The sequence below is a fragment of the Lissotriton vulgaris genome, chromosome 9 (assembly GCF_964263255.1).
Source record: "Lissotriton vulgaris chromosome 9, aLisVul1.2, whole genome shotgun sequence".
Classification (NCBI taxonomy): Eukaryota; Metazoa; Chordata; class Amphibia; order Caudata; family Salamandridae; genus Lissotriton; species Lissotriton vulgaris.
In genome coordinates this window covers 227,193,731-227,220,303 of record NC_141697.1, presented here as the reverse complement: position 1 = coordinate 227,220,303, position 26,573 = coordinate 227,193,731, and the positions used below count along the sequence as shown (strand labels likewise).

At 47.4% G+C, this 26,573-nt stretch overlaps 1 protein-coding gene across 1 annotated transcript in view; it reads right to left on the bottom strand.

The window, feature by feature from the left end:
* The window catches only part of SEC23A (SEC23 homolog A, COPII component), a 981,910-nt gene that overhangs the window by 86,429 nt on the left and 868,908 nt on the right, over window positions 1-26,573 (bottom strand). Inside the window, exon 18 of the mRNA XM_086937358.1 lies at window positions 23,124-23,279. Within this exon, the coding sequence (XP_086793484.1) occupies window positions 23,124-23,279 (156 nt within the window). The remainder of the gene's footprint in view (window positions 1-23,123; window positions 23,280-26,573) is intronic.

Here is a 26,573-nt window from a genome sequence, read left to right as displayed (position 1 = left end):
GGTTTTGTAAATGCAAATTCCTAACTATATATGGCCTATAACCTATGGTTTTTTCAGTGAATTTCATTGGTTTTTTAATAGCAAATATCAAAAGCTGTAAAATGTCAAGTACGTGATAGGTAAAAACTTTTTCGTGTTTATGCACGCTGATGTGCTTTGAACGCTGCCCCCCCCCCCTCTTTTCTCTTAGTAGTACTCTCTCTTTGCAGATAGTGAAGAGTAGTTAACGCAGGCCTTTACCCCCGTTGTAATCCGTCGTGCCTGCTTGTCTCTCCATTTGATTGATTGTTATCCAAGCATTTACTGTTTTACAATTGATTCTCTTTGGTTCATTCTCTATTTACAAACAAGCACAAAGTCGCAATACTCTGTTTAGTCTTTGCAGATAGTGAAAAATCGTGTTAAAAAATAAAAGTAATCGAGCAAAATCAGTAGGCCACTAATTGGATCTCTTTTTGACCTCGCTAAAATAAAAATATTAGGAACAACCCTTCATGAGAAATACGAAAATAGTGAGATGAACTGAGCTCCACACTATGAGGGCTGCAAGACAGCTCGGCTCCGTCACCCACCCCGCCCAAAATAACGACAAACCCCATGCAAATATTAAAAATATAGACAACACACCAGCAAAGAAACAGGGTAAAACATTTTATTAAATAACTATTTACATTACGTTGGTTTATGAGATGATGTCAGTAGTGGACCGATGTGTGAATAGGTCGGAAGCAGCACAAGGCGCCAAGATCCGGATGGCAAGTCCTGGATGTTGGGTGCCATAGTTCAGAGTTCTGAGTTTGAGCCTTTTTCAATGCCTGTGCTTTGTTGTTTCCCCTCCATCAAAAACAAAAAAAAAATATAAAACTGTGCAAAAATACAAAAAAATCAAAAAATGTTTAGAAAAGCAGTGCTTGTAAGACTGTCTGAAGCTTATTTCCACCTACTGCAGCTTCACTATTCTCAAAGTAAGTGAGGGTCGTTTGTGGACCTGACTGCATTTGAAAACAATGTTATATGGTACCTCCTTAAACAGCTTGACGGAGGCCCCCGAGGGGCGGTGTGATGGCACGGACTCGGAGAAGACGCTTGGCTCCGACCCCCTCCCCAAGTCTTATAGCACTGGTGTAGCCTGAGATCGCCCCCGACATAGGCGGCCGGCTCCCGGGGTCCGGCGGAACTTTTTGCCTTTTGATGACTCTTCTATTCTGGACTTTGTCCCACAATCCGTTTGACCTGAAGACACGCTGTAGTGGGGCGCCCCTTTACCGTTTTAGTTGCCATTCCGCCCGCTTTTGCTACACTGTGCCTCTTCCGCCATTCAGCTGTTTACCGCCCGCTCTTGCGACTACAGCGTCTCGCTCACCATGTAGTTGAGTTGCTCCCGCTCTTGCGGTGCAGCGATAGGCGGGTGCCACAGGACTCTCAAAATGGCGGCCGGCTCTTCGGTTTTGGGCCTGGTCCACTAAAATGGCCCTGGGACACCTTGGAACTCGGACGCTTCCCTGATAGGGCTTGGGTCCCATTCTCGAAAGCGTCCCCTCAGCCGTGAAGATTCTACAAAAGTCTTGGGGGCCCCCCGACTCCCGCAGGCTTCTGGTGCGGAGCGGCTGCCATGTCTGCTCGTGGAATGGCCACGACGGAGCTACGAGATGGTAGTGCTCTCATGCTGACGCCAGCTTTAGTCTGAAACATCCAGAAACACTGTAGACTACCAATTCGATCAGTTCCGGTAGCGCCCCAACATGACCCGGTAGAGAAGAACTTGCCCTCCCCTCTTTGACTGATGGTTCTTGTTGCCTGTCCCCTCTGTTGTCATTTAACAGAACTTTTTGGACTGCTGAAAGGGGTTGTGTTCCGAACGCTGGTTGGTGGAGACATTTTGACTATATTCTTGACCTACGTTGTCGCGTAATGCGTTATATGACACGCCGCGTTAACGCACCCGGAAGTGATCCGGGGCGCGGCGCGCAGCGCGTAACGTAAGCATAACAGGTCATGTGACTTGTTAATAAAACTTTTCATTGGTTCATTTTACTTTTGTTATTTTAATGATGAAAAGCTTGGTCATATGACCTAAAAATTACGCTTTTTATTGGTTTCGAACTTTTTTTTTTATAACATATATGTTATAATATTCCAGGCTAATGTACTTTCCCGGAAAATTTACAACTGTCCTGCAAGTAAAATATATTCCTTTTTCGAGAAAAAGGGCGTTTCTTCGTTCCATGATGGAGCCGTTGAGTAAAAGAGACTCGGCCTGCTGTCTTAGTCGCCGATACGCCTGATTATCAGATTCTTATCGATCACTTTATGTTGCAGGAGAGGAAAACACAACTGCCCTTGACCATTTATCTTTACTGCGTTCCTACATATTATACCTTTTATCCGTCATGTAATTGGACTGCTTTATTTCACTTGCCTTTTACTGATTCGAAAACAGTGACTAAAAGTAAAAACTTTACCAATGTAAATACTACTACCATGTTTTGTTTTAAAAAGCTTTATTGTGAAAATGTCAGCATACAAATACGGGCCTATAACCACGTGGGCCGGCCACGGAGCAAACAGAAATTCGAACTTTCAATAGTACAGTAATCAATAACACATCAGAACTTAATATCAATAGGGATGTCGAAATATTCAATCAATTCTCGTCCCCGCCCGCCATGAGCATCAAAACTGCATTCATATCTCGTGATATCAAGGTTGTTCAACCAGTACACAACAAGGAGTTACGAGTCCCATTTATACCGGCGCCATTTTGGGCGAGGCCGGGCAGGTCCAAGATATAGTCAAAATGTCTCCACCAACAATCGGCCAGACCAGAACCCCTTTCGGCCCTTTATGCTACAAGATGGTGTCTTCCATTCAGAAAATATTGTTGGCAGCATTTTGAAAGGAAACATAAACAGCCGTTCTCCTAGTGAGTCTCACATTGTTACATTTAGGAAGAATGTTGAAGAGTAGTATGTGGAAAATCTGAAGCCATTTTTCTACAAACTCTCAATCAGCCTTGGATGGAAAAAAAAATCCTGAAGAATGTACAAACTGAAAACCAATTTTTGTCTGTATAGCATCAACAGCAACGCTTGAGTCAGCTTTGTGTCAAGCCGCCATTTTGATTCAATCAATAACGTCCCCCTGCACACATTCAGGGACCTGGTCATGTCTTCAGATGAAACGGATTGTGGGACAAGAAGCAAAAAGGAAAAGGAAAAAAGTTCCGTCGGACCTCGGGAGCCGGCCGCCTATGTCATGTGCGACCTTTGGCCACACCAGGGCAATAGTGAAGCTGCAGCAGGTGCAAATAAGCTTCAGACAGTCTTACAAGCACTGCTCAGAACTCTCAACTATGGCACTGAACATCCAGGACTTGCCATTCGGATCTTGGCGCCTTGTGCTGGTTCCGACCTATTCACACATCGGTCCACTATTGACATCACCTCATAAGCCAACGGGGCACCCCACGCCGACTTTCGGCGCAGCATTGTAGGATGGCCACACCAGTGCGGCAACTTGCTGGACACCACCTCGGTGCCATCCGGATCTCGGCGCGTTCGAGTCACTGTACCGCAAGAGTGACCGGAACTCAGCTGGACACGCCGTCTTTCGGCGCAGCATTGTAGGATGGCCACACCAGTGCGGCAACTTGCTGGACACCACCTCGGTGCCATCCGGATCTCGGCGCGTTCGAGTCACTGTACCGCAAGAGTGACCGCAACTCAGCTGGACACGCCGTCTTTCGGCGCAGCATTGTAGGATGGCCACACCAGTGCGGCAATTTGCTGGACACCACCTCGGTGCCATCCGGATCTCTGCGCGTTCGAGTCACTGTACCGCAAGAGTGACCGCAACTCAGCTGGACACGCCGTCTTTCGGCGCAGCATTGTAGGATGGCCACACCAGTGCGGCAATTTGCTGGACACCACCTCGGTGCCATCCGGATCTCGGCGCGTTGTGCTGCCTTTGGCCTACTGTAGCCGCAAGTGCGGACGCAACTCAGTTGGACGGCGAGTGAAACGCTAAGGGGCGCCGCACTGCAGCCGAGGAGCCTCCATCTTGGGGGAGACGCACAGCCCCCACTGACTGACGCGACCTCACAGGCCAACGGGGCGCCCCACGCCGACTTTCGGCGCAGCATTGTAGGATAGCCACACCAGTGCAGCAACTTGCTGGACACTAACTCGGTGCCATCCGGATCTCGGCGCGTTGTGCTGCCTTCGGCCTATTCGCACATCGGTCCGCTACTGACGCCGCCTCACGTGCCAACGGATTTTCTACGCTTTTTGTAGCCCTATGCCGCATAACAGGTCATGTGACTTGTTTATAAAACTTTTCATTGGTTCATTTTACTTTTGGTTTCCTAAAGATGGAAGGCTTGGTCATATGACCTAAAAATAACACTTTTCATTGGTTTAGAACATTTTTTTTTCCCAAACGATGAAAGCCCCACCTTGTTTCTGGATGATTCAGACTGAAGCTGGCGTCAGCATGAGAGCACCACCATCTCGTGGCTCCGTCGTGGTCATTCCGCGAGCAATCATGGCAGCCGCTCCCCACCGGAAGCCTGCAGGAGTCGAGGGCCCCCAAGACTTTTGTAGAATCTTCACGGCTGAGGGGACGCTTTCGAGAATGGAGCCCAAGCCCTAGCAGGCAAGCGTCCGAGTTCCAAGGTGTCCCAGGGCCATTTTAGTGGACCAGGCCCAAAACCGAAGAGCCGTCCGCCATTTTAAGAGTCATGTGGCAGCCGCCTATCGCTGCACTGCAAGAGTGGGAGCAACTCAACAACATGGTGAGCGAGACGCTGTAGCCGCAAGAGCGGGCGCAACTCAGCTGGATGGCCGCCACCTGGGGAGGCCCGTTCACGCCGCCTCCCCCACGCCCCCCCCCCCCCGGGCCGCCCCACGCCAATTTTCGGAGCAGCATTGTAGGATACCAAAACCAGTGCAGCAGTTTACTGGACATCACCTGGGTGCCATCAACATCTCAGCGCGTTCTGCTGCCTTGGAACTATTCGCACAACAGACCGCTACTGACGAGGCCTCCTCCGCACCACCCGGGACGCCCCACGCTGTTTTTCTTTGCTGCATTGTAGGATCCCAAAAACCAGTGCGGCACCCAGGTGACATCACCTGGGTGCCGTCCAGAACTCAGCACGTTGTGCTGCCTTGGGACTATTCGCACAAACGACAGCTTCTGACCATTGTTGCTTTTTTTGTCAAAAATGTTTAAATGTTTGTTACAGTTTTTGTTCCGTTCGTTATATTTAAAAGTTAATAAAGTTTTATAATCCCACTTTATTGGAGTGCTATATATTTTTAAAAAATCGTGTGAATGGGGCCTTGAATCGGGTTATTGTCATGTGTGGGCTTTGCAAGTGTACTGCTACAGGATCGGACATTTCAAACTCAAATGCACGTTCTTTTTCTTACCTTTCCGAAGCATGGAGCGCAATAGCAGGCAGAGAAAGGGTGATGCAAGTGTTGAACACTGCCTGGCCTGGCAAGTTGCTGGCAGTGCCCCCCCCCCCCCGCCCGCTCCTGAAAGAGGACACACACACACCGCCGCCCCGAGTACTTCACAGATCATTAAAAGACCATGCGCTTGTTCATGAGGCTTAAATGGTTTATCACCCCTTCTAGAACCCCTGCATCGACCCTCTGACGTTTCCTGGAAAAATTACCACGTAACACAATACCAAGCCCTGTCAGCTGAAACCCCCGAGGAATCGTGGGGCATATTATCAAGGGGGTTTATCTCCGCTTTTTTGGCTTTAAAAGCCAAGAAAGCGGAGATAAAATTATCTCCCTATTACCAAGCTGTCGCTAACACCAGTTAGTGACAGCTAAAAGGAGATAGCGACCATCTTGGGCCCCGCTTTGCATGTCAGTGATATTTATCACTAATGACATGCAAAGTGGGCGTGCCAAGATGTTACCGACTGGAAACAGTCCCTAACATCGCTATCTCCTATTACCAACTTTTGGAGATATTCGCGCTAAGCGCGAATAGCTCCAAAAGCTAACACCTGACCTGAGCAGTTCTTAGCCATGTTATCCAATGGGAGGTGGATAACATGGCTAAGAGCATTTGCTCGATAATGCATGAATATCGCTGACTTTTCAGCGATATTCATGCATTGCGGCCGTTTTTTATCGCATTTGCGATAAACCTTGCTAATAGCAAGGTTTATCTGCGATAAAAATCGCCGATGTGCGGCGATAATTTTTGTCTCTAAACAAGTTAGAGACAAAAATTAGCGCTAGTTGTTGGTAATATGCCCCCGGGTTTTTGCTTGCAGAAATCGGGAGGCGGGAGACTAGCACTGAAATCAGTAGTCTCACGCCTGAATCGGGAGGGTTGGTATGTCTGGATTCTCTACAGCTGGGGCCATAAACTACATCCGCAGGGCTAGGTGATAGCCTGGGTCCGGCCTGGACAATCGGACACAGAGGAAGAGGAGTGTCAGAGGGTGCGGTAGTGAATAGGGTGAAAGGGAGGTGTCGGGCGGGCACAGGGTGTGATTCTCAGGGAAGAGCAGCGCAGATGGGGAGAAGTATATGGCCCATGCATGAGAGAGAGAGCGGGGGTGACCAGTGCGTGGGGGAGATGCTTGCGAGGGTGGGGAGCCGTGCTGAGAATCGACAGCGTGCAGAGAGTGGGTCTGGTCAAGGCATCTAAAATGGCTGCCGTGCACGACAAAATTGTGGCATTGGACAAAAAGGCAAGATGGCGCAGACAATGTTTATCAATAAGGATTCATTTATAACAAAATATTTACTCGCAGTGACAAAATGGTGGTCAACACTTCCTGATTTCCATCGAATCAAACGTTAACAGACGTCACGCAGCAAAAAAAAAAAAAAAAAGCTCACGCACAGCCGCTGGAAGACATGTATCAACATATATGAGCCTCCTCAGCCACCCTCAGAAAACATAAGGGGTCAGGATACGTCTCCCGCACCCCCTTATACCTAGTAATTTAATTAAAACGAAACACAAAATGGCGAATTCCCGTTTCGCTACCAGTTTGCGGCCCAGTTCGCGGCCCGGGAAGCGCTTCTACCGTGAAAAATATATATTTTTTTATTTTCCCCACGGGACCCTTTAATAACCCCAACATCATTCCTAGGGGGTCAAGAGAGGTATACCTTGCCCCCTTTCATTAAATTCCCCCTTCGTTTTTCACCTCTTCTTCTCTCTCGATCCTACCGAGAGATAAGATGGCGGCCGCTCCGGACTGTTTAGAATGTTGACAGACACCGGAGAGCCAATCAGCTTTCTGCGCGCAAAGTTCCGTTTCGCGAAAAGTAAGCGGACCGGAGCGCAGCCCGGAGCGCTGTTACAGATATATATCTTGTTTTGAACGTTAATTTCTCAAAATCCACTGGAGCACATATATTGAGACCTAGCAAAGGCACATCGGGCTAACGGTCCCTACAATTTTGCCAAGTTTCGTGCAAATCCATTCAGCCGTTCGAGCTAAAAGTGAGGCCAAAGGCCCTATGGAAATTAACATGGGAAAAACGCGTTTTGGGACCCCCCTTTTTTCTCGGCCCCCCCTTGACGAAACCCCCCCAAATTTTCGGGGGCTGCTCAGAAACAAAATTTGCCATTTTCCTGAAAATTTCAGCCGATTCCGTCCACAAACGCCAAAGTTATTAGACATAGAATTTTCAAAAGTTCCATAGACAAATAATCCTAACTATATATACCTACTGGCGATAGCCAGTAGGTAATATATATATATATATATATATATATATATATATATATATATATATATATATATATATATATATATATATATATATATATATATATATATATATATATATATATATATATATATATATATATATATATATATATATATATATATATATATATATATATATATATATATATCCCGCTCCAAAAAGCACCAAGGCAGGGCACTCGCAGGCGGGTGCTTTCCACTGTGGGGGAGCACCCACAAATCAATACTCGCTCCACATCCCGTAACTTTGGACTTCCATCCTCCGGAATAAAGAAGCACTCACAGGGGTCATTTGGGTTATTTATTATTCACCAACAAACGGACACTTCATCAACAGACGCGCTTCGGTAAAAAAACCTGGATCACATTTTTTTGGGGTTTGGCATCGCCCGAATCTGGATCTATTCGTAACACATCTGAACCGCAAATGCCTGTCCTATGCAAGTTGGCTTCCCCAACCAGAGTCATGCGGAAATGCCTTTTTGATGAATTGGTCGACAATATATGCCTACGCTTTCCACCAATACCTCTAGTTCCCAGAGTTCTTCGGAAAATGAGGAAAGAACCCTGTCACATTATTCTAATAGCTCCCAGATGGCCGAGACAAGTATGGTTCACGGAACTCCTGCTCTTGTCACAGTGCGACCCGATCATTATACGCCCTCTTCCAAATGTAACCATGGATCAGGGCAAAGTTTGTCATCCCGACCCAGCATCTCTACGCTTAGCGGCTTGGAACCTGAGCACTATGAATTTTTGAATTTGAACATTCCTGCAGATTGTAGGGAGGTCCTAGCAAAGGCAAGAGCACCTTCAACTGTGAAGACATACAAACTCAAATGGAAAAGATTCTGTCTATGATGCAATGGTGCCCAGGTGCATCCTATACATATCACGCCGGAGCAACTTTTGCCTTTCTTTTTACACTTGGCAAAGTCGGGCCTCCTGCTTGCTACCTTAAAGGTTTCTCTAGCAGCAATCTCATGATTCTGTCAAGATGGCTCTAATTCTCTTTACTCTTCCAGAGTCATTCAACAATTTTTTAAAGGTCTTTTTCGGATGTTCCTACCACTTCGTCGACCACCTCCTCCTTGGCATTTAAACATTGTCTTGGCACAACTAATGAGACACCCATTTGAGCCAATCCATACAGCTGATCTTAAATACATTACCTGGAAAACTTCTCTACTTCTAGCTCTCACTTCCTCACGTCGAGTCAGTGACATTCAGGCATTTACTTCTAAGCCGCCTTTTCTTCAGTTTACTAAGGACTCAGTTTTGCTCCGCACCAATCCAGCATTCATTCCTACGGTGCCGTCGGACTTCAACCTCAGTGAACCAGTTGTTTTAAATACATTTTTTACTAATCCTCAGACACCAGCAGAGAGAGCACTTCATTCTTTGGATATTAACCACATGCGTGCGGGGGTTATTTTTGCGCTACGCGGCTTTTTTCCAAAAGCCGCGTTAGATGACGAGCTCAGCTCGTCATCCGCACACGACCACCGTGGCTGATGACGAGCTGAGCTCGTCATCAGCAATCGAAGGGGTTAAGAGGTGCCTAAAATTCTATCTTCAAAAGACGGCTACTATACGTAAATCTGACCAGCTTTTTGTGGCCTATGGGCGAATGCGGAAAGGACATCCAGTCACCAAACAAACAATTGCATGCTGGATATCTACTGCAATTACCTTTTGCCATCAGCAAGCAGGAAAACCTCTTACTGCATCTCTTAGAGCGCATTCTACTAGAAAAGTTTTCTCGTCTACAGCGCTGTTTGCTGGTGTGCCTCTTCATCACATTTGCAGAGCTGCAACATGGTCCAGCAGGCACACCTTTTGCGAGACATTACTGTCTAGATGCTGCAGACAATGCTGACTCAGCCGTGGGACAAGCAGTCCTTCGAAATCTCTTTAAATAAGGTGAGCCTCTGTTGCTTCCCTCCTCCTGCATACAAGGTACTTTCTTTTTCTTTGGTATATACTTCAGTCTTTTATACTACGTATGGATATTGTTATCATTACCATTATTATTATCATTAAGTGGAATGATAAGTACCTTGTATTATTCTAACTATACTGCTCACTATTCTTATTCAAGCCTGTGAATCTATGAAAGACACCCCAATACTGGAGAATAACAAAAGTTACTTACATGTAAACTGTGGTTCTCCAGTATTGGTGTCTTTCATACATTCACATGTGACCCACCCTCCTCCCCTCAGAGGTTCTCTCTCTTTATCTCTTGGCTCTATATTACTCTGTGCTACGAAAATCTGAGGGCCTGAGGAGAGCATTCTAAGAGGGTGCTGACGCCTGACTGGCCGGAATTTGGACCAAAACATAATGACTAAGATATATCATAGAAGTGATATGTTGTCTATCTACGAAAAACTCTATGGTTTTGCATTCTCTATGTATATATGCTTGTGTTATGGCTACATTGCTATGTTGTTTACCGTGGGACTCCCACATCGACGACCGGGAATATTCAATCATGTGAATCTATGAAAGACACCCCAATACTGGAGACGTTTTGTTTCTTGAGGAAGTAAGTTCAGGTCTCTGCTTCCTGCTTTCTTCCAAAAATCTGGAATAAAATCCCTGATTTCTTTAAGGTCTAGGGGCCATCTCCATTGTTCATTTGAGAAGGAAGAGGACAATTTCCTGTTGCACCTCCCCCAAATTAAGATAATGCCCCTTCCTGGGTTGGCAGACAGGCATTTTTTGCAGAAACTCCAAGGTGTGACCTGAGTGAACACAAAAACTCCAAGGTGTGACCTGAGTGTACAATCTAATCTGTGTCACCCATTGGTCTGCTGTTATGGATCTCCATGTGACGGCAAAAAGGGTAATTCTCACCCTTATGTACGGAGGAGGGGATTTTGGGGGCTGCTGCGAAAAGTCAAGCTTGCTTTTGATTGTCTTGGGAGCGTGTTTGTGATGCACTCCTTGTTGGACCCAAAGACCTACCAAACCCTTGTCTGTTAGTTCTACTGGGTGTATAACCCCGGTCGTTTCTGGGTTGTCTTGGCGGGTAATATGGGTAGACTTCACTGATTGAAGCCTTCTCTGGAGGTCTGAAATCTACATGTCAGAAGAAAATTTGAGAAGTCATGGTGCCAATAACAGAAGGGTCCAAGGGGTTTCGCTGTATCAGTATCTGCCCTGATATTCTGTAAGGCATTGTGAACATGTTTGCCAAACAAAGTGAGTCCACCTTCTTGGCTTAGGCTTCTGGGTGGAAAGATGTGGATTGGAATCACTCAGTCTTCTCAATACAACGGCTCCTGCAAGATTCCGAAACCCTGTGTTTGAGAAATGCATTGCTGCGTCAATAATGGCCACTGAAAATGTAGCGCCTGTGAGAAGTTGGCCTGATATATAATGTTCACTATTCTAGTGAGCACTTTGTATCAGTCCAAACAACCCTTATTGATGATTGGTTGTAAGTCAACCTTATAGACCAGCTATCCTAGTAGCATGGATACGAGCAGTCTTTGGGCTAAACTCTAGAGGGCGTGTTAAGCCAGCTGTTATACCATCACATATACCCCTTGAACACCAAGTGAAAGGACACCACACAAGTGTTATGAAAATAAACAGTGTATTTATTTAGCTCACAACAGCCCTGTACTCTTTAGGAGGACAGGGTACTAAGCACACAACAAAACTCTTACGAAAATACTTTAAGTTGCACAATTTACACAAATGCCCGAGGGGCACGAAAAACCCAGCAAGTAAGTACTGGACTAATAGGCTTTGGAATCGCTAGGACTTGACTACTGAACCTTCAGATTACTAGCAGGAGGCCTAGGGGACTTGGGTGCAGAGTGTGCACTCTCACGCGGGATGCGGGACAAAGTCTATGGAGGTTAGGAATTACAAAGTTAAAGATATCGGACGAATCCGACCAGTTAGGCTGAAAACGAAAAAGGATCTGGACCCTTGGATAGTGAGGCTATGCTGGGGCACCGAAATGCCGAAGTTACCTAGCCCAGGGGCTGCGGCTGCATAGGTCTTAAAAGACGTCGGGAATCCTCGTTGCAGTCTATGGAGCCTGAAAGAAGAAGTTGCTGGCAGGCGACCAGTGAAGATTGTTCGGTGGATCCAAGCCTGGATCGAAGATGGAGGACACCTGTAAGCAGAGGGGACCAAGTTCTGAATCACTAGCCAGTGATTAGATGGGCACCAGGATGGCACCGGATGGAGTCACCTTGACCAGGTGAGTGGGCGACGCTGGGCTCTGCAGTCTCACGGACCAGGAGGCGTTGTCGGCGACCAGGATGGAGGTGCGAGCTGTCCCACGATGGTTGCTGCTGTCGACGTCGCTGGACCCAGGATTGGGGCAACAAGTCTTGGCAAATTCAAGCCCACGCGGTGGACCTAAAATGGCGTCTGGAGTGGACCAGGAGGGTCCGGGGTGCTCCTCTTTTGGAAGGGAGCAAGGGCCAGTCTGGAGCAACCAGACCAGCAGTGGTGATGTCATCGTTCGTCGTCGGGAAGGCCACAAGCCAGCAGGCTAGTAGCCAGACAACGCGGTGAGCAGCAAAAAGCAGAAGGGCCCCACGCAGATCTCGTGTATGCTGGGGGGGCTGGACTTTGGTGCTGGAGCTGCTCAGGGTCGGGGCTTCTCGGACCCCAAAGCACTCACCAGAGGATCCCTCGGCGGTCGTGCTGGATAGAAGTCGTGCAGTTCTGATGATGGCCGGTCCCTCGAGGTCTCGTCGCACCTACGGTTCTCAGCTTAGCTGTAGAGGTAGGTAGGTAGAGGTCAGAGGTAGGTAGGTAGAGGTCAGAGGTGCCAGGGAAGCCGGGTCTCGTCGTGCTGGTCAGTCGGATTCCGGAGGAAGGACGTGCAGCAAACCGCAGTGTTCTTAGATGGTGCCTGCGGATGCAGGGTGACTACTCCTTAGCCACAAGGGAGAAATCTTGAGAAGAAGTCGAGAGTTCCTTTCGTAGAAAGTAGTTTCAGGATTCAAAGATGATCTACTTTGGAAGGGTCCCCGCTCCTGCCTTTATCCTAAAGAAAGGGGTGGGTACGCGACTAGGTCCTGCCCTAGGGGTGGGACCAGGAAGGGGGGTGGTTACACCCCTCTCCCATGCCGGACTTTCCCCGGATGTGCCCCTGGAACTGGTTCTAGCCGGCAGATGCATAGTGAGCACCGGGGTGCCACTTGCAGTCGCCTTCCTCTAAAGCCCTGCCTACCCAGGATACACAAAACCCTGTCTGGGATGGTGCTAGCACCGCCCCTGACAGGAAACCCTTTGTCCAAGCTCCCCTCGCTGGAAGGACTCCCAGCTGCAGGGGGTCAGACTTGTGTCTGTGGTGGCAGCATCTATTTTGTGATGCGGAGGCTCGAGTTAACTTTAACCGGGGTTCACAGTTACATACATGTCGTGTCCCTCTAGAAGGGTGGAGTGCTAACCCCGTCGCCAGAATTGGCGAGGGGTTAGTATTCCAATTCGTATGACACCTTACTCGACATGTTTTGATAAAGCGATACCAGAGATAGCATTTAACCGCGAGGATTATAATGCACTTAAGAGTATATGGTATGCGTTATCATGGAACAGCTATTGGGACTTGGTTCCGCAAGCTGCAAACGGGCTCAGCTCATGCCAGAGCACCATCTCACACGATTCCAAGCACTCTGCCTTCAGGATTGTCAAGGCCTGCCATAGGAGTGACTGATAGGAATCTGTGTGTCCATTTTAGGGTTAGATATAGGTATACTATATCTAAAGCAAAGGGTGATTACACCACCTTGCCCCAGCTGTCGTGCAGCCAGTTATGTCAGATTTAGATGGCCAGCCAGGGGTGGCATAATACATGCTGCAGCCCCTGGTAGGCCCTGGGTACACCTATGCCCTGAGTTACAGGGTCTGATAAGGTGGCCCAGTATCAATTGGATAATGCACCTAAGGTACAATTGTCAATTTAGTGAGAGAACAGCAAGGCTGTGGGTCTGATTAGCAGGCCCACAGCCAGAGAAGTCGTAAACCAGTGAAACAAAAAGCAAAAATCTGGGGTGATCATAGGATTTCAGACCCTACTCTCCTACATGACCCCCCCCCCCCAAACTTTGGGACAATAAACTAACCTTGACCAGGTGAGTCTTCTTGCTCTAAGTGGAAATACCTGGAGAGCCTATCTGCATTGCCATGATCAGTGCCAGGTCTATGCTCCACTTTAAAATCCATCCCCTGTAGGGAAATGGACCACCTAAGCAGTTTGGGGTTTTCACCCTTCATCTGATTTAGCCACAAGAGGGGCTTATGGTCGGTCTGAATCTTGAAATGAGTGCCAAACAAGTATGGCCTCAGTTTCTTCAGGGCCCAAACCACAGCAAAGGCCTCCCTCTCAATAGCTGACCAATTTTTCTCTCTAGGGGTCAGCCTTCTGCTTATAAAAGCAATGGGCTGGTCATGACCATCAAAATTCAGTTGAACAGCTCCCACACCCAACTCAGAAGCATCTGTTTGGACAATGAATGGTTTGGAGTAGTCTGGACTCTTTAGGATAGGTGCTGTGCACATGGCCTGCTTTAGGTCATCGAATGCTTTTTGACAGCCTGCTGTCCACTGAACTTTCTTTGGCATCTTTTTACTTGTCAGTTCATTAAGTGGAGTCACAATTGATCCATAATTTCTGACAAATTTCCTATAGTAACCAGTCAGGCCCAAGAAAGCTCGAACCTGAGTCTGGGTGGTTGGAGGAGCCCAGTCCCTGATGGACTGTACCTTGCTCTCCAGTGGCTGAACTTGGCCTCCACCTATAAGGTGGCCCAAGTATACAACCTGTGTCTGCCCTATCTGGCACTTTGTGGCCTTAATAGTGAGACCTGCTGCTTGCAGTGCCTCTAACACTTTCCTCAGGTGGACCAGGTGATCCTCCCAGGTGGAACTAAAGACAGCTATATCATCAAGATATGCTGCACAGGAGTCATCCAGCCCAGTGAGAAGTTGATTCACCAACCTTTGGAAGGTGGCAGGTGCATTTTTCAGACCAAAGGGGTTGAAAATGCTGTCTTGGGCTTGGCATCCTCAGCTAACCTGATTTGCCAATACCCAGCTGTCAGGTCAAATGTACTTAAGTAGTTGGCAGAAGCCAATCTATCTATAAGTTCATCTGCCCTTGGTATTGGGTGGGCATCAGTCTTAGTGACTGCATTGAGACCTCTGTAGTCTATGCAAAACCTCATCTCTTTCTTACCACCCTGGGTGTGAGGCTTTGGCACTAGAACAACTGGACTAGCCCAAGGGCTATCTGAGGGCTCAATGACTCCCAGCTCCAACATTTTCTGCACTTCTGTTTTGATGCAGTCTCTAACATGATCAGGCTGCCTGTAGATTTTACTCTTGACTGGCAGGCTGTCACCAGTGTCAACCTCATGGGTACACCAATTGGTTTGACTGGGTGTCAGAGAGAACATATGTCTGAAGGATTGAAGAACCTGTTTGCAATCCTTCTGTTGATGGTCAGAGAGGCTGCCACAAAAGACAACACCATCTACTGATCCACCATCAGGATTCTGAGTGAGCAGGTCTGGGAGAGGGTCACTCTCTTCCTCCTGTCCCTCATCTGTGGCAATGAGCAAGCTCATGTCCTTCCTGTCAACATATGCTTTGAGCCTGTTCACATGGAGCACCCTGTGGGGGCTCATGGGAGTTCCAAGGTCTACCAGGTAGGTGACCTCTCCCTTTTGCTCAAGGATTGTGTGGGGCCCAGACCATTTGTCTTTGAGTGCTGCTGGGGCCACTGGCTCCAACACCCACACCTTCTGTCCTGGCTGATACACAGTCAGGACAGCCTTTTGGTCATGCCAAGCTTTTTGGAGTTCTTGGCTGGCCTTAAGGTTTTCAGATGCCTTTTCCATATACTCAGCCATCCTGGAGCGGAGACCAAGTACATAGTCCACTATGCTGGTTGCAGGCTTTTTGAGAGGTCTCTCCCATCCTTCCTTCACCAAACACAGGGGTCCTCTCACAGGATGCCCATACAGAAGTTCAAAAGGGCTGAAGACAACCCCCTTCTGTGGGACCTCTCTGTAAGCAAACAAAAGGCAGGGAATCAGGACATCCCATCTACGCCTGAGCTTTTCAGGTAGTCCATGAATCATCCCTTTTAGGGTCCTGTTGAACCTTTCAACAAGCCCATTGCATTGTGGCTGATAGGGTGTAGTGAATTTGTAGTTGACACCACATTCCTTCCACATAGCAGTTAAATAGCTTGACATGAAGTTTGCACCTCTGTCAGAGACAACCTCCTTAGGGAAGCCCACTCTGGAGAACACTCTAACTAGGGCTCTTGCCACAACAGGTGCTGTAGTGGTCCTAAGGGGAATAGCTTCAGGATACCTGGTGGCATGGTCCACCACCACCAGTATAAACTTGTGCCCTGATGCTGTCTGGGGTTCCATTGGACCAACAATGTCAATCCCCACTCTTTCAAAGGGCACCCCCACCCCAGGCATTGGTATAAGGGGGCCTTTGTTGTGCCACCTGACTTACCACTGGCTTGGCAAGTGACACAGGAGCGACAAAACTCCCTGGTATCTCCATTCATGTGAGGCCAGTGAAAGTGTGAGACAAGCTTGTCCCAAGTCTTTGTCTGGCCTAAGTGTCCTGCTAAGGGAATCTCATGGGCCAAGGTAAGAAGGAAACCTCTCTGAGACAAGGGGATAACCAGCCTCCTGGTTGCACCAGGTTTGAGGTCTCTTGCCTCAGTGTACAGGAGTCCATCATCCCAGTATACCTTGTGGGTATCTGTGGCGTTCCCTGCAGCCTCAGCAGCAGCCTGCTGTCTGAGGGGTTCAAGGGAAGGGCAGTGTAACTGTTCCTTCCCCAGGTCTTCTCTTGAGGGTCCCCCTGAGCCCAGAAACTCAACTTGATCAAGTTCAAATTCTTTAGGCTCAGTTTCCCTCAGTTCCTGTAGGTCAGCCTCCTCTGAGACTTGATCCTCAACCTGGGGCAAGGGGGAAGGCAATGCCTTAACCCTACTGCTCTTCTTCTTGGAAGGTGTCTGGTCCATTGTTCCAGGATCCAGCAACTGTTCAGTGGGGCATCTTCTGGCCTGTGACCTAGTCACAGCAAGCACATGTGCTGGCAAGCCTAACATTTCCATGTGAGTCCTCTGCTCCACTTCTGACCATTGTGATGACTCCAAATCATTGCCCAACAAACAAGCCACTGGGAGGTCTGCACTAACTACAACCTTCTTTTGGACATTTACCCCTCCCCAGGAGAAAGCAACAATCGCCATACTATGACTGGTAGTGACGTTGCTGGCATTGGTCACCAGGAAATCTGTACCTGGCATGATCTGTCCAGGGTCCACAAAGTTAGGTGTCACCATGGTGACACTGGCACAAGTGTCCCTATAGGCCTGAGCCATTTTGCCATTTATCAAAGGTGTCTGCTTGTATTTGCCCAAAGTATTGGGACTGACATCAGGGGATATATCCACATCATCTGTACAGACAAGGACAGCCCGAGTGAGTGTGCCAACTAAGTTGTCATACCCCTCAGAACCCACGTTTAACCCAACTAATCCCTTGGGAGGTGCACTACCACTGCTGACTGTACTAGGGGGTGCAGTTGCCTTAGGGGCTGCAGTGGCAGGAGTTTGCCCTCCTTTCTTGGTGCACTCACTAAACCAGTGAGTTGTACTTTTACAGTACTGGCACCACCTTTTAGACTGGCCTTCTTGAGTCTTCTTCTTCTGGGAAGCCTGACCCCCACCCTCTTTGGTTTGTTGGGGACCTGTTGAAGACTTCTGGTCATTTTGTTCACCTTTACTATCTTTACCCTTCTGGTCTGCTTTCTTATGACCACCCTGGTTCTAGCCCTGGTTCTGCTTAACCCTTGTTCTGACCTATCTGTCTGCCTTCTTTCCCAATTCTTGGGGAGAGGTCAGATCTGAGTCAACAAGGTGCTGATGCAACAACTGGTTCTGACAATTGTTTAAAATCTGTTCCCTCATGATCAGATTGTACAATCCTGTATAATCAGTAACCTTACTGCCCAGCAACCAGCCCTCCAAAGCCTTAGTGACACAATCTACAAAGTCAGACCAATCCTGAGACTGAGTTTTCTGGGTATCCCTGAACAGCAACCTGTACTGCTCAGTGGTTAGGCCAAACCCATCTATCAGTGTACTTTTTAGGACTTGGTAATTGTTAGCATCCTCAGCTCTAGTAGTGAGGAGCTTATCTCTACCTTTACCTTCAAAGGAGAGCCACAAGACAGCTGCCCACTGACTCTGGGGGACGCATTGGACAGTGCAGGCCTTCTCCAAAGCAGTTATCCATTTGTGGATATCATCCCCTTGCTTAAAGGGGGGCACTATCTTACTCAGGTGTCTAGTGTCTAAACTCCTGTCTTTTTCTCTTGGGAGAATGCTGCCACCAGTGGGATCTAACCCACTCAACTTTTGCTCTCTAGCAAAGGCAAGCCTCTCTTTGGCCAGGGCAAGTTCTTCCCTTTCAATCCTCAGATTGGCTTCCCTCATCTTAGCTTCATGCTCCCTTCTCTTAGGGGATGACATCCCTCTATGAGAAGAGGTCTGAGAGCCATTGGTTCGAATGGATCTGTTAGAACCTCTAGATAGAGACCTATCTCGTCCATTCCCAATGTTAAGTCTGCCTGAGAGTGGCCCTGGGGGTCCCCCAAATCCATTCTCATGCCTACTTAAGTTGGTCCTAGTGAGTCTACTGACTTCTACCTGACCTTTGTCTGCCTCATCCTCTGATAACTCATCTTCCTCCTCCTCCTCAGCATCATCTGCTGCCTGGAGGTGGTGGTCAGGGTTAGTAAAGGGTCCCTCTAAGGGGGGCAGATTCCCATCTGGATGAGAAGGATCTGTGTTGGCAGACCTCCTGGCATCATAAGTCTCTAAGAGACCAATCAGAAAAGGAATGGTAGGGTTAGAACCCTGTTCTAGCTTCCTGGATGTACAGATTTGTCTCATCTCCTGGAAGCTAAGAGCAGCATATCTGAAAGGGACCTGTGGAGGGTCCACAACCACAAGAGGGGTCTCTGAAGACTCTCCGTGGTTAGACATGCTTCTAGTGTGGTGTAAGTGATGCACCTACCTACACTATTTGTTTGCCTACTGATCCCTTGCTAAGAGTTGTAGTCAAGGTGTGCTAAGCCTTGTTGAACTACAACAGCTGGTTCAGTAGAACTCAGAGTATTCTAAGCTAAGTTATATGTACCTTAACTTATGTGATCTTTCACAATGATATTCTTAGGATACGTGTGGTAAAACAACAGCAAGCTCAAATCCCAACCGCTGCTCACTAATGTGAGAAGTTGGCCCGATATATAATGTTAACTATTCTAGAAAGCACTTTGTATCAGTCCAAACAACCCTTATTGATGATTGGTTGTAAGTCAACCTTATAGACCAGCTATCCTAGTAGCATGGATACGAGCAGTCTTCGGGCTAAACTCTAGAGGGCGTGTTAAGCCCGCTGTTATACCATCGCATATACCCCTTAAACACCAAGTGAAAGGACACCACACAAGTGTTATGAAAATAAACAGTGTGTTTATTTAGCTCACAGCAGCCCTGTACACAAATGCCCGAGGGGCACGAAAAACCATATACTACAAAAGTGGAATGCGAAATTACTAGCAGGTAAGTACTGGACTAATAGGCTTTGGAATCGCTAGGACTTGACTACTGAACCTTCAGATTACTAGCAGGGGACTCGGGTGCAGAGTGTGCACTCTCACACGGGATGCGGGACAAAGTCTATGGAGGCTAGGAATTACAAAGTTAAAGATATCGGACGAATCCGACCAGTTAGGCTGAAAACGAAAAAGGATCTGGACCCTTGGATAGTGAGGCTATGCTGGGGCACCGAAATGCCGAAGTTACCTAGCCCAGGGGCTACGGCTGCATAGGTCTGAAAAGACGTCGGGAATCCTCGTTGCAGTCTATGGAGCCTGAAAGAAGAAGTTGCTGGCAGGCGACCAGTGAAGATTGTTCGGTGGATCCAAGCCTGGATCGAAGATGGAGGACACCTGTAAGCAGAGGGGACCAAGTTCTGAATCACTAGCCAGTGATTAGATGGGCACCAGGATGGCACCGGATGGAGTCACCTCGACCAGGTGAGTGGGCGATGCTGGGCTCTGCAGTCTCACGGACCAGGAGGCGTTGTCGACGACCAGGATGGAGGTGTGAGCTGTCCCACGATGGTTGCTGCTGTCGACGTCGCTGGACCCAGGATTGGGGCAACAAGTCTTGGCAAATTCAAGCCCACGAGGTGGACCTAAAATGGCGTCTCGAGTGGACCAGGAGGGTCCGGGGTGCTCCTCTTTTGGAAGGGAGCAAGGGCCAGTCTGGAGCAACCAGACCAGCAGTGGTGATGTCGTCGTTCGTCGTCGGGAAGGCCACAAGCCAGCGGGCTAGTAGCCAGACAACGCGGTGAGCAGCAAAAAGCAGAAGGGCCCCACGCAGATCTCGTGGATGCTGGGGGGCTGGACGTCGGTGCTGGAGCTGCTCAGGGTCGGGGCTTCTCGGACCCCAAAGCACTCACCAGAGGATCCCTCGTCAGTCGTGCTGGATAGAAGTCGTGCAGTTCTGATGATGGCCGGTCCCTCGAGGTCTCGTCGCACCTACGGTTCTCAGCTTAGCTGTAGAGGTAGGTAGAGGTCAGAGGTGCCAGGGAAGCCGGGTCTCGTCGTGCTGGTCAGTCGGATTCCAGAGGAAGGACGTGCAGCAAACCGCAGTGTTCTTAGATGGTACCTGCGGATGCAGGGTGACTACTCCTTAGCCACAAGGGAGAAATCTTGAGAAGAAGTCGAGAGTTCCTTTCGTAGAAAGTAGTTTCAGGATTCAAAGATGATCTAATTTGGAAGGGTCCCCGCTCCTGCCTTTATCCTAAAGAAAGGGGTGGGTACGCGACTAGGTCCTGCCCTAGGGGTGGGGCCAGGAAGGGGGGTGGTTACACCCCTCTCCCATGCCGGACTTTCCCCAGCTCAGGGGCTGGTGTGCCCCTGGAACTGGTTCTAGCCGGCAGATGCATAGTGAGCACCGGGGTGCCACTTGCAGTCACCTTCCTCTAAAGCCCTGCCTACCCAGGATACACAAAACCCTGTCTGGGATGGTGCTGGCACCGCCCCTGACAGGAAACCCTTTGTCCAAGCTCCCCTCGCTGGAAGGACTCCCAGATGCAGGGGGTCAGACTTGTGTCTGTGGTGGCAGCATCCATTTTGTGATGCTGAGGCTCGAGTTAACTTTAACCGGGGTTCACAGTTACATACATGTCGTGTCCCTCTAGAAGGGTGGAATGCTAACCCCGTCGCCAGAATTGGCGAGGGGTTAGTATTCCAATTCGTATGGCACCTTACTCAACATGTTTTGATAAAGCGATACCAGAGATAGCATTTAACCGCGAGGATTATAATGCACTTAAGAGTATATGGTATGCGTTATCATGGAACAGCTATTGGGACTTAGTTCCGCAAGCTGCAAACGGGCTCAGCTCATGCCAGAGCACCATCTCACACGATTCCAAGCACTCTGCCTTCAGGATTGTCAAGGCCTGCCATAGGAGTGACTGATAGGAATCTGTGTGTCCATTTTAGGGTTAGATATAGGTATACTATATCTAAAGCAAAGGGTGATTACACCACCTTGCCCCAGTTGTCGTGCAGCCAGTTGTGTCAGATTTAGATGGCCAGCCAGGGGTGGCATAATACATGCTGCAGCCCCTGGTAGGCCCTGGGTACACCTATGCCCTGAGTTACAGGGTCTGATAAGGTGGCCCAGTACCAATTGGATAATGCACCTAAGGTACACGTGTCAATTTAGTGAGAGACCAGCAAGGCTGTGGGTCTGATTAGCAGGCCCACAGCCAGAGAAGTCGTAAACCAGTGAAACAAAAAGCAAAAATCTGGGGTGATCATAGGATTGCAGACTCTACTCTCCTACAGCGCCTTCTTAGCATGTTGCAATAGTAATGTTCCCCTTCCCCTCTGGTACAAGATCAATTAGTGGTGAGATGTTAGGACACATCTGGTGGTAATAACGGCCTAAACTCGCCAGGGTGTTTGTGGCTAGATTGTTTTTTCAGTCATGGATACAATTCCACGCCCAATTTATCCCAAAACCGGTCACAGGACCTGGCTTGGCAGTTCGGGCTGGACTATTCCCATGAGGAGTAGGGTGAAGACTGATTTGCATATGTCTGGGTCTAAAGTGGGGTGAGCAAAAGAACAATGGATTTAACCCAGATCTCTTGACTGGGAGTGAATGTTTGATTTTTTTTGGGCATTCCAACAACATTTGTGTGTCTTTTGAGTAACAACATTGATAGCATTGACTTCAGCAAAAACAAAACTCTGGTAACTTCAAAAGTGGAGTCACAATCGACATCAGAGTGGTGTGAGGTTGCAATATACACACAAACATATATATTTATATATTCTTAGATATAAATATATATATTTTATTTTTACATGGGCCTGTATCTGCAAAGTGCTACCGAGCAGATTCCAGGCTGCTCATTATTTTTTTGCACTACTTGCGCACCTATTTTAGTTTTCTTAATTTTAATTTACTATTATAACATGATCATAAATTGATGGACTGTAAATTAAATATCAATGTCTACATCAAGACACATGCCACAGCACACATGTCTGTGTTCAGAGGCCCTAGCAAAATGGGTGGTCATTGACAGAAAAACGATTACAAGATTGCCAGGCATGCATGTGCCTTGATGCATGCATGCAATTGCAAAATCAGTGGCAAAGCCAACAGGTCTGACCTTTACAGAAGAGACCTATTTGCTTTGCCAATGCTCTTTTTGTTACAGAACTGCCTTTCCAACAATATTTTTATATTTGTTATATGAGCAGCAATGTTTATCTGGAACTTATGAACCCAATGTACACCGGGTACACATTGTGGTAACAGGGCCAAGTCAATTCCATCCTCGTTGCCAAATAATTGTGGTAACGAGGTCCATGCAGGTAGATGTAGTTCAAGATGTTTTAGTGTAGATAGTTACAAGATATGTAGATCAGCCCCACCAGGAGCAGGCAGCATGCTGCTCAGCCCACTCTCAACTGTGACTTCTCCTCACAGGCTGCCAACATTCCTAAGCGCATCATCACTGCAACATTCCAATGGCTGAGTAGACGGTAAAATGGTATAACATTAACATTGATAGGATACTGGACACATGCAACAATAGGATGATGGTCTCCACTAAACCTGTAATTTTGATGATGTAGTCATACAATAGCAAACACATTAGAAGAAAAAAACAAGGAAAATGGATACTGTGGTATAAGGAAGAGTATTTGGCAGTGCATCATGTAGGTAACAAGGATTGTATGTGCTTACCTGGCTACCTCCATGCTCTGTATCAATGTAACGTGGCATTGGGAACCTAGAATGAAGTATTTCTTGAGCATCATCGAATGGAGCTTGCAGCAGATTGCGGAAATTCTCATACTCCGGCATATCTTGGTAACCAGCTTTGCGCCACTGTGCTATGGTCTGAAAGCAAAAGTTTATTAACTAATTTTTACAATATATATTTACTGACTAGTGATTGATTGATTCATACATACAAAGAGCACCACATTGCAAGGAGGCTGTTACAAAAATCAGAAAATAATTACTGAAAAATACAAGTTACTTACCTTTAGTAACATTCTTTTTGACGGGTATGTAATCTTCCAGATGAACATTTAATGATGTCATCTTCCAGGCTTCAGGATAAACCTGTAGGATTCTGAAGAAATTCTAGCTCACTGGCATCCAGATGGATCTGCTGCAGCACTAGCCACAGATCTCATTCCCGGTAGTGATGTAGTGAATCTACAAAGGTGTAAACTGGTGGCACAGACATTAGCCTCCCTACTTCTGCAAGCTGTGTAGATGGCAGAGCTGAAAAACAGACTGGGCTCATGAAAACATAAAAGTGTCCTAAAGAATGTTACCAAATGTTACAGTCCTTCAGTAGGGGGAAGGCAGGAAGGTGAAGACGGATCTGCAAGAAGATTACCTATCGATCAAAAAGAAACATGCCAGATGTGAGTAACTATTTATTCCAAAGGATGCTCCTTTCTGGAGCTGGAGATTCTTCTTTACTAACCATTCCCAAAACAGCAGCCTCTAAGGACGTGGCTGAGCGAATCGGTTACTTACTGACTTCTACGCGTACAGGTCTGCTTTCTCACCAAACTGCCACTGATCGACACAAGCATATCTAAGATTCCAAGCCTTTAATGTTCAGGGAAAGACCAGTGAAGTGCCTCCAGGCATGACACTGCAGAACCACAATGGACCCCATGGATAATGGCACCATATCTATAGTGCCATAAACACATTGTTTGGCAGCATCCATGACAATGCTCAATTTGTAAGAAAGGTGTTGTACATGAGCAAGTAAGGTGGATGGGAACCCCTCTGCCATCTCCCACACGGCATAATTAATTAGGATCATCATAAATGCACATGCTGACTAAAACGGAATCCACAGGGCCCTGCTTGTGTTTTATGGTTGTCTGCCACCCACTGTAGTAATGTGGGACTTTTGTCATGCTGTTTGTGTGGTTGCTAACCAGGCTACATTAAAAGGTTATATGGTATTTGTTTCCTGCAGTTCACCTTGAAGAGATTGTTTTTGTATCCTGTGTAAAGCCTGGTGGCAGTCTCCTGCCCCTCTGCAAATGAGACATGTTCTGATGGAAGGTCACCCTATGGGTGTTTCACCATCAGGTCAGTGAATAATATTGCTGCCATTTTGCAGTTCCCGAACAAGCCCCGCCTTAATGCATTCTGTTGGCAAAAACTTTGCAGCCTAAGTGTTTTAATTATGGGAAAGATACAAGTGAAGCACAGGGCATCAGAGTAAAAGATAAAAACACATACTCCACTCTCAATGACTGTCCCAAGACTAGCAATCGTTTTGATTTAATAACACCTCCTCTTCCATTAAGTAAATGGGCATCAGAGAGTTACATCTGCATAGGCACTGTGAAAATACTTGAATTGGTTTCTGCTGAGGGACTTTCTTTTTTTTGTCCTGGCATCTGCCTCTATTTAACTTTCTTGATAGAAAACGACCAGCAGAGGTCTGTAAAATACCAGGATCACTTTGGTATTCTCTAGATTCCAGTCCATAGAAATTGTCCTCCACGAGCACTCATAGACAATAATATTTTTTTCAAATCATGTATTTTCAGCGATATGACAACCGAAGGCCTTGATTTTATATTAAAAACAGAGCTTTGGACTGTACCATTTCCTGCTGAAAGGCAATGTTTCTCTCCATGTGTTCCCATACCTGGTGTGTCACAAAGTTTGGTGCTTACTTTCCCTCCATGTTAAAGAACAGTAGATGTTTCAGCAGCCAAGCTAATGTGCTGCATAGCTAAATACATATAAGGTCCCAAAGGCGAGACTGATAGCATTGCAAATGCGTGTTAGGTCTTGCCTAGACAGCATATGGATTGTCTCTTCGAGACTTATTGCTTTCTAACAGTGGGCTTGGAGACTACCCATTACTTAACATTGGTCATCTTCATTGTCACTCATTTTCTTGCTTCTTATTGGTCAGCTGCCATATGCTTCCTTCGTCCTTGCCTGCTTATCCCTCCCCGAGGACTATGGATACATTACATGCATCCTTTCGCTATATATTTTTTTATGTGCTACATTTTATTTGTGTTCAAGCACTATTGTAGAGGGCTTCTTTTTGTGCACTCTCCCTTGTGTACATCCCCACCCTATGTGCTCCTTCTGCCCGCCAACTACCTCCTTGCCCCAGCCTCTCCCTTCCGCTGTTATCGTCAGTTTGCCTCCGGCCCATCCTTTCCACCTTCTCTTGTCGTCAGCTTGCTCCCAAACCATCCCTCCCACACTCTGTTGTCATCAGCTTGCCCTATCCCCTTCCTCCCACCCTCTGTTGTCATCAGCTTGCTCCAGCCTCTCGCTACTACCCTCAGTTGTTGTCAGCTTCCCCCCAAGGCCCTCCCACCAATGCCCCATGCTTTCCCTCCTGCCATCTGTTGTGGTCAGCTTCCCCCAGCCCTTATCTCCCACCCTGTTGTTGTCAGCTAGCCGCTAGCACCTCTCTCCCTGCATCCAATGTCCGTGTTGCATTCCCCCACTCACTCCCGCACCTCCGTGTTGCCTCCTGCCTCACTTCCCATAGTAAGCTAAGGTGACGGCCAGCGCTCGCCGCTTAATAGCATATTTTTTCTCCCCGCACACCCATCCTCCCTCTGTGTTGCTTCACACTGTGTCAACAGCAAATAATAAAATATAATTAAAAGAGGACTATGATGAAGCCAGAGTTGGACGAGTCATAGCACTTTTTAAAATTGTATATTTCAGCCGTGCTGCACAGCAGCCACACTGCAATACAATTTCAAAAATAAACATTGATAACGTTGATAGAGCAAATTAAGCATGTTTTGCTTAATGGGCACTCTACACATCAAGTAGCCATGGTCCGACTTCAATGGTTACAGCACAGTCCTCAATGGCTCACTTCCCCGTTGCCGGGAACACAACGAGCCCAGCCTGATTTCAGTGATTTTGGTCAAGCACTCAGGAACCAACAGACTGCATCCACACCATGAGCTGTAAATCGCATACACCTGCCGTAAAAACGTATTTGGAATATCCTGGAACATTTACGATACTTCTCATTTGTGCAATCAACCCATGTCATTTGCACTTCCCACCCGGAAGTCACTAGATTTAGCCACCCGAGCTTGCCTATATTTACAGAGAAACATTGTGTATGGAATATATTTGAATATCGATTTGATTCAAAAA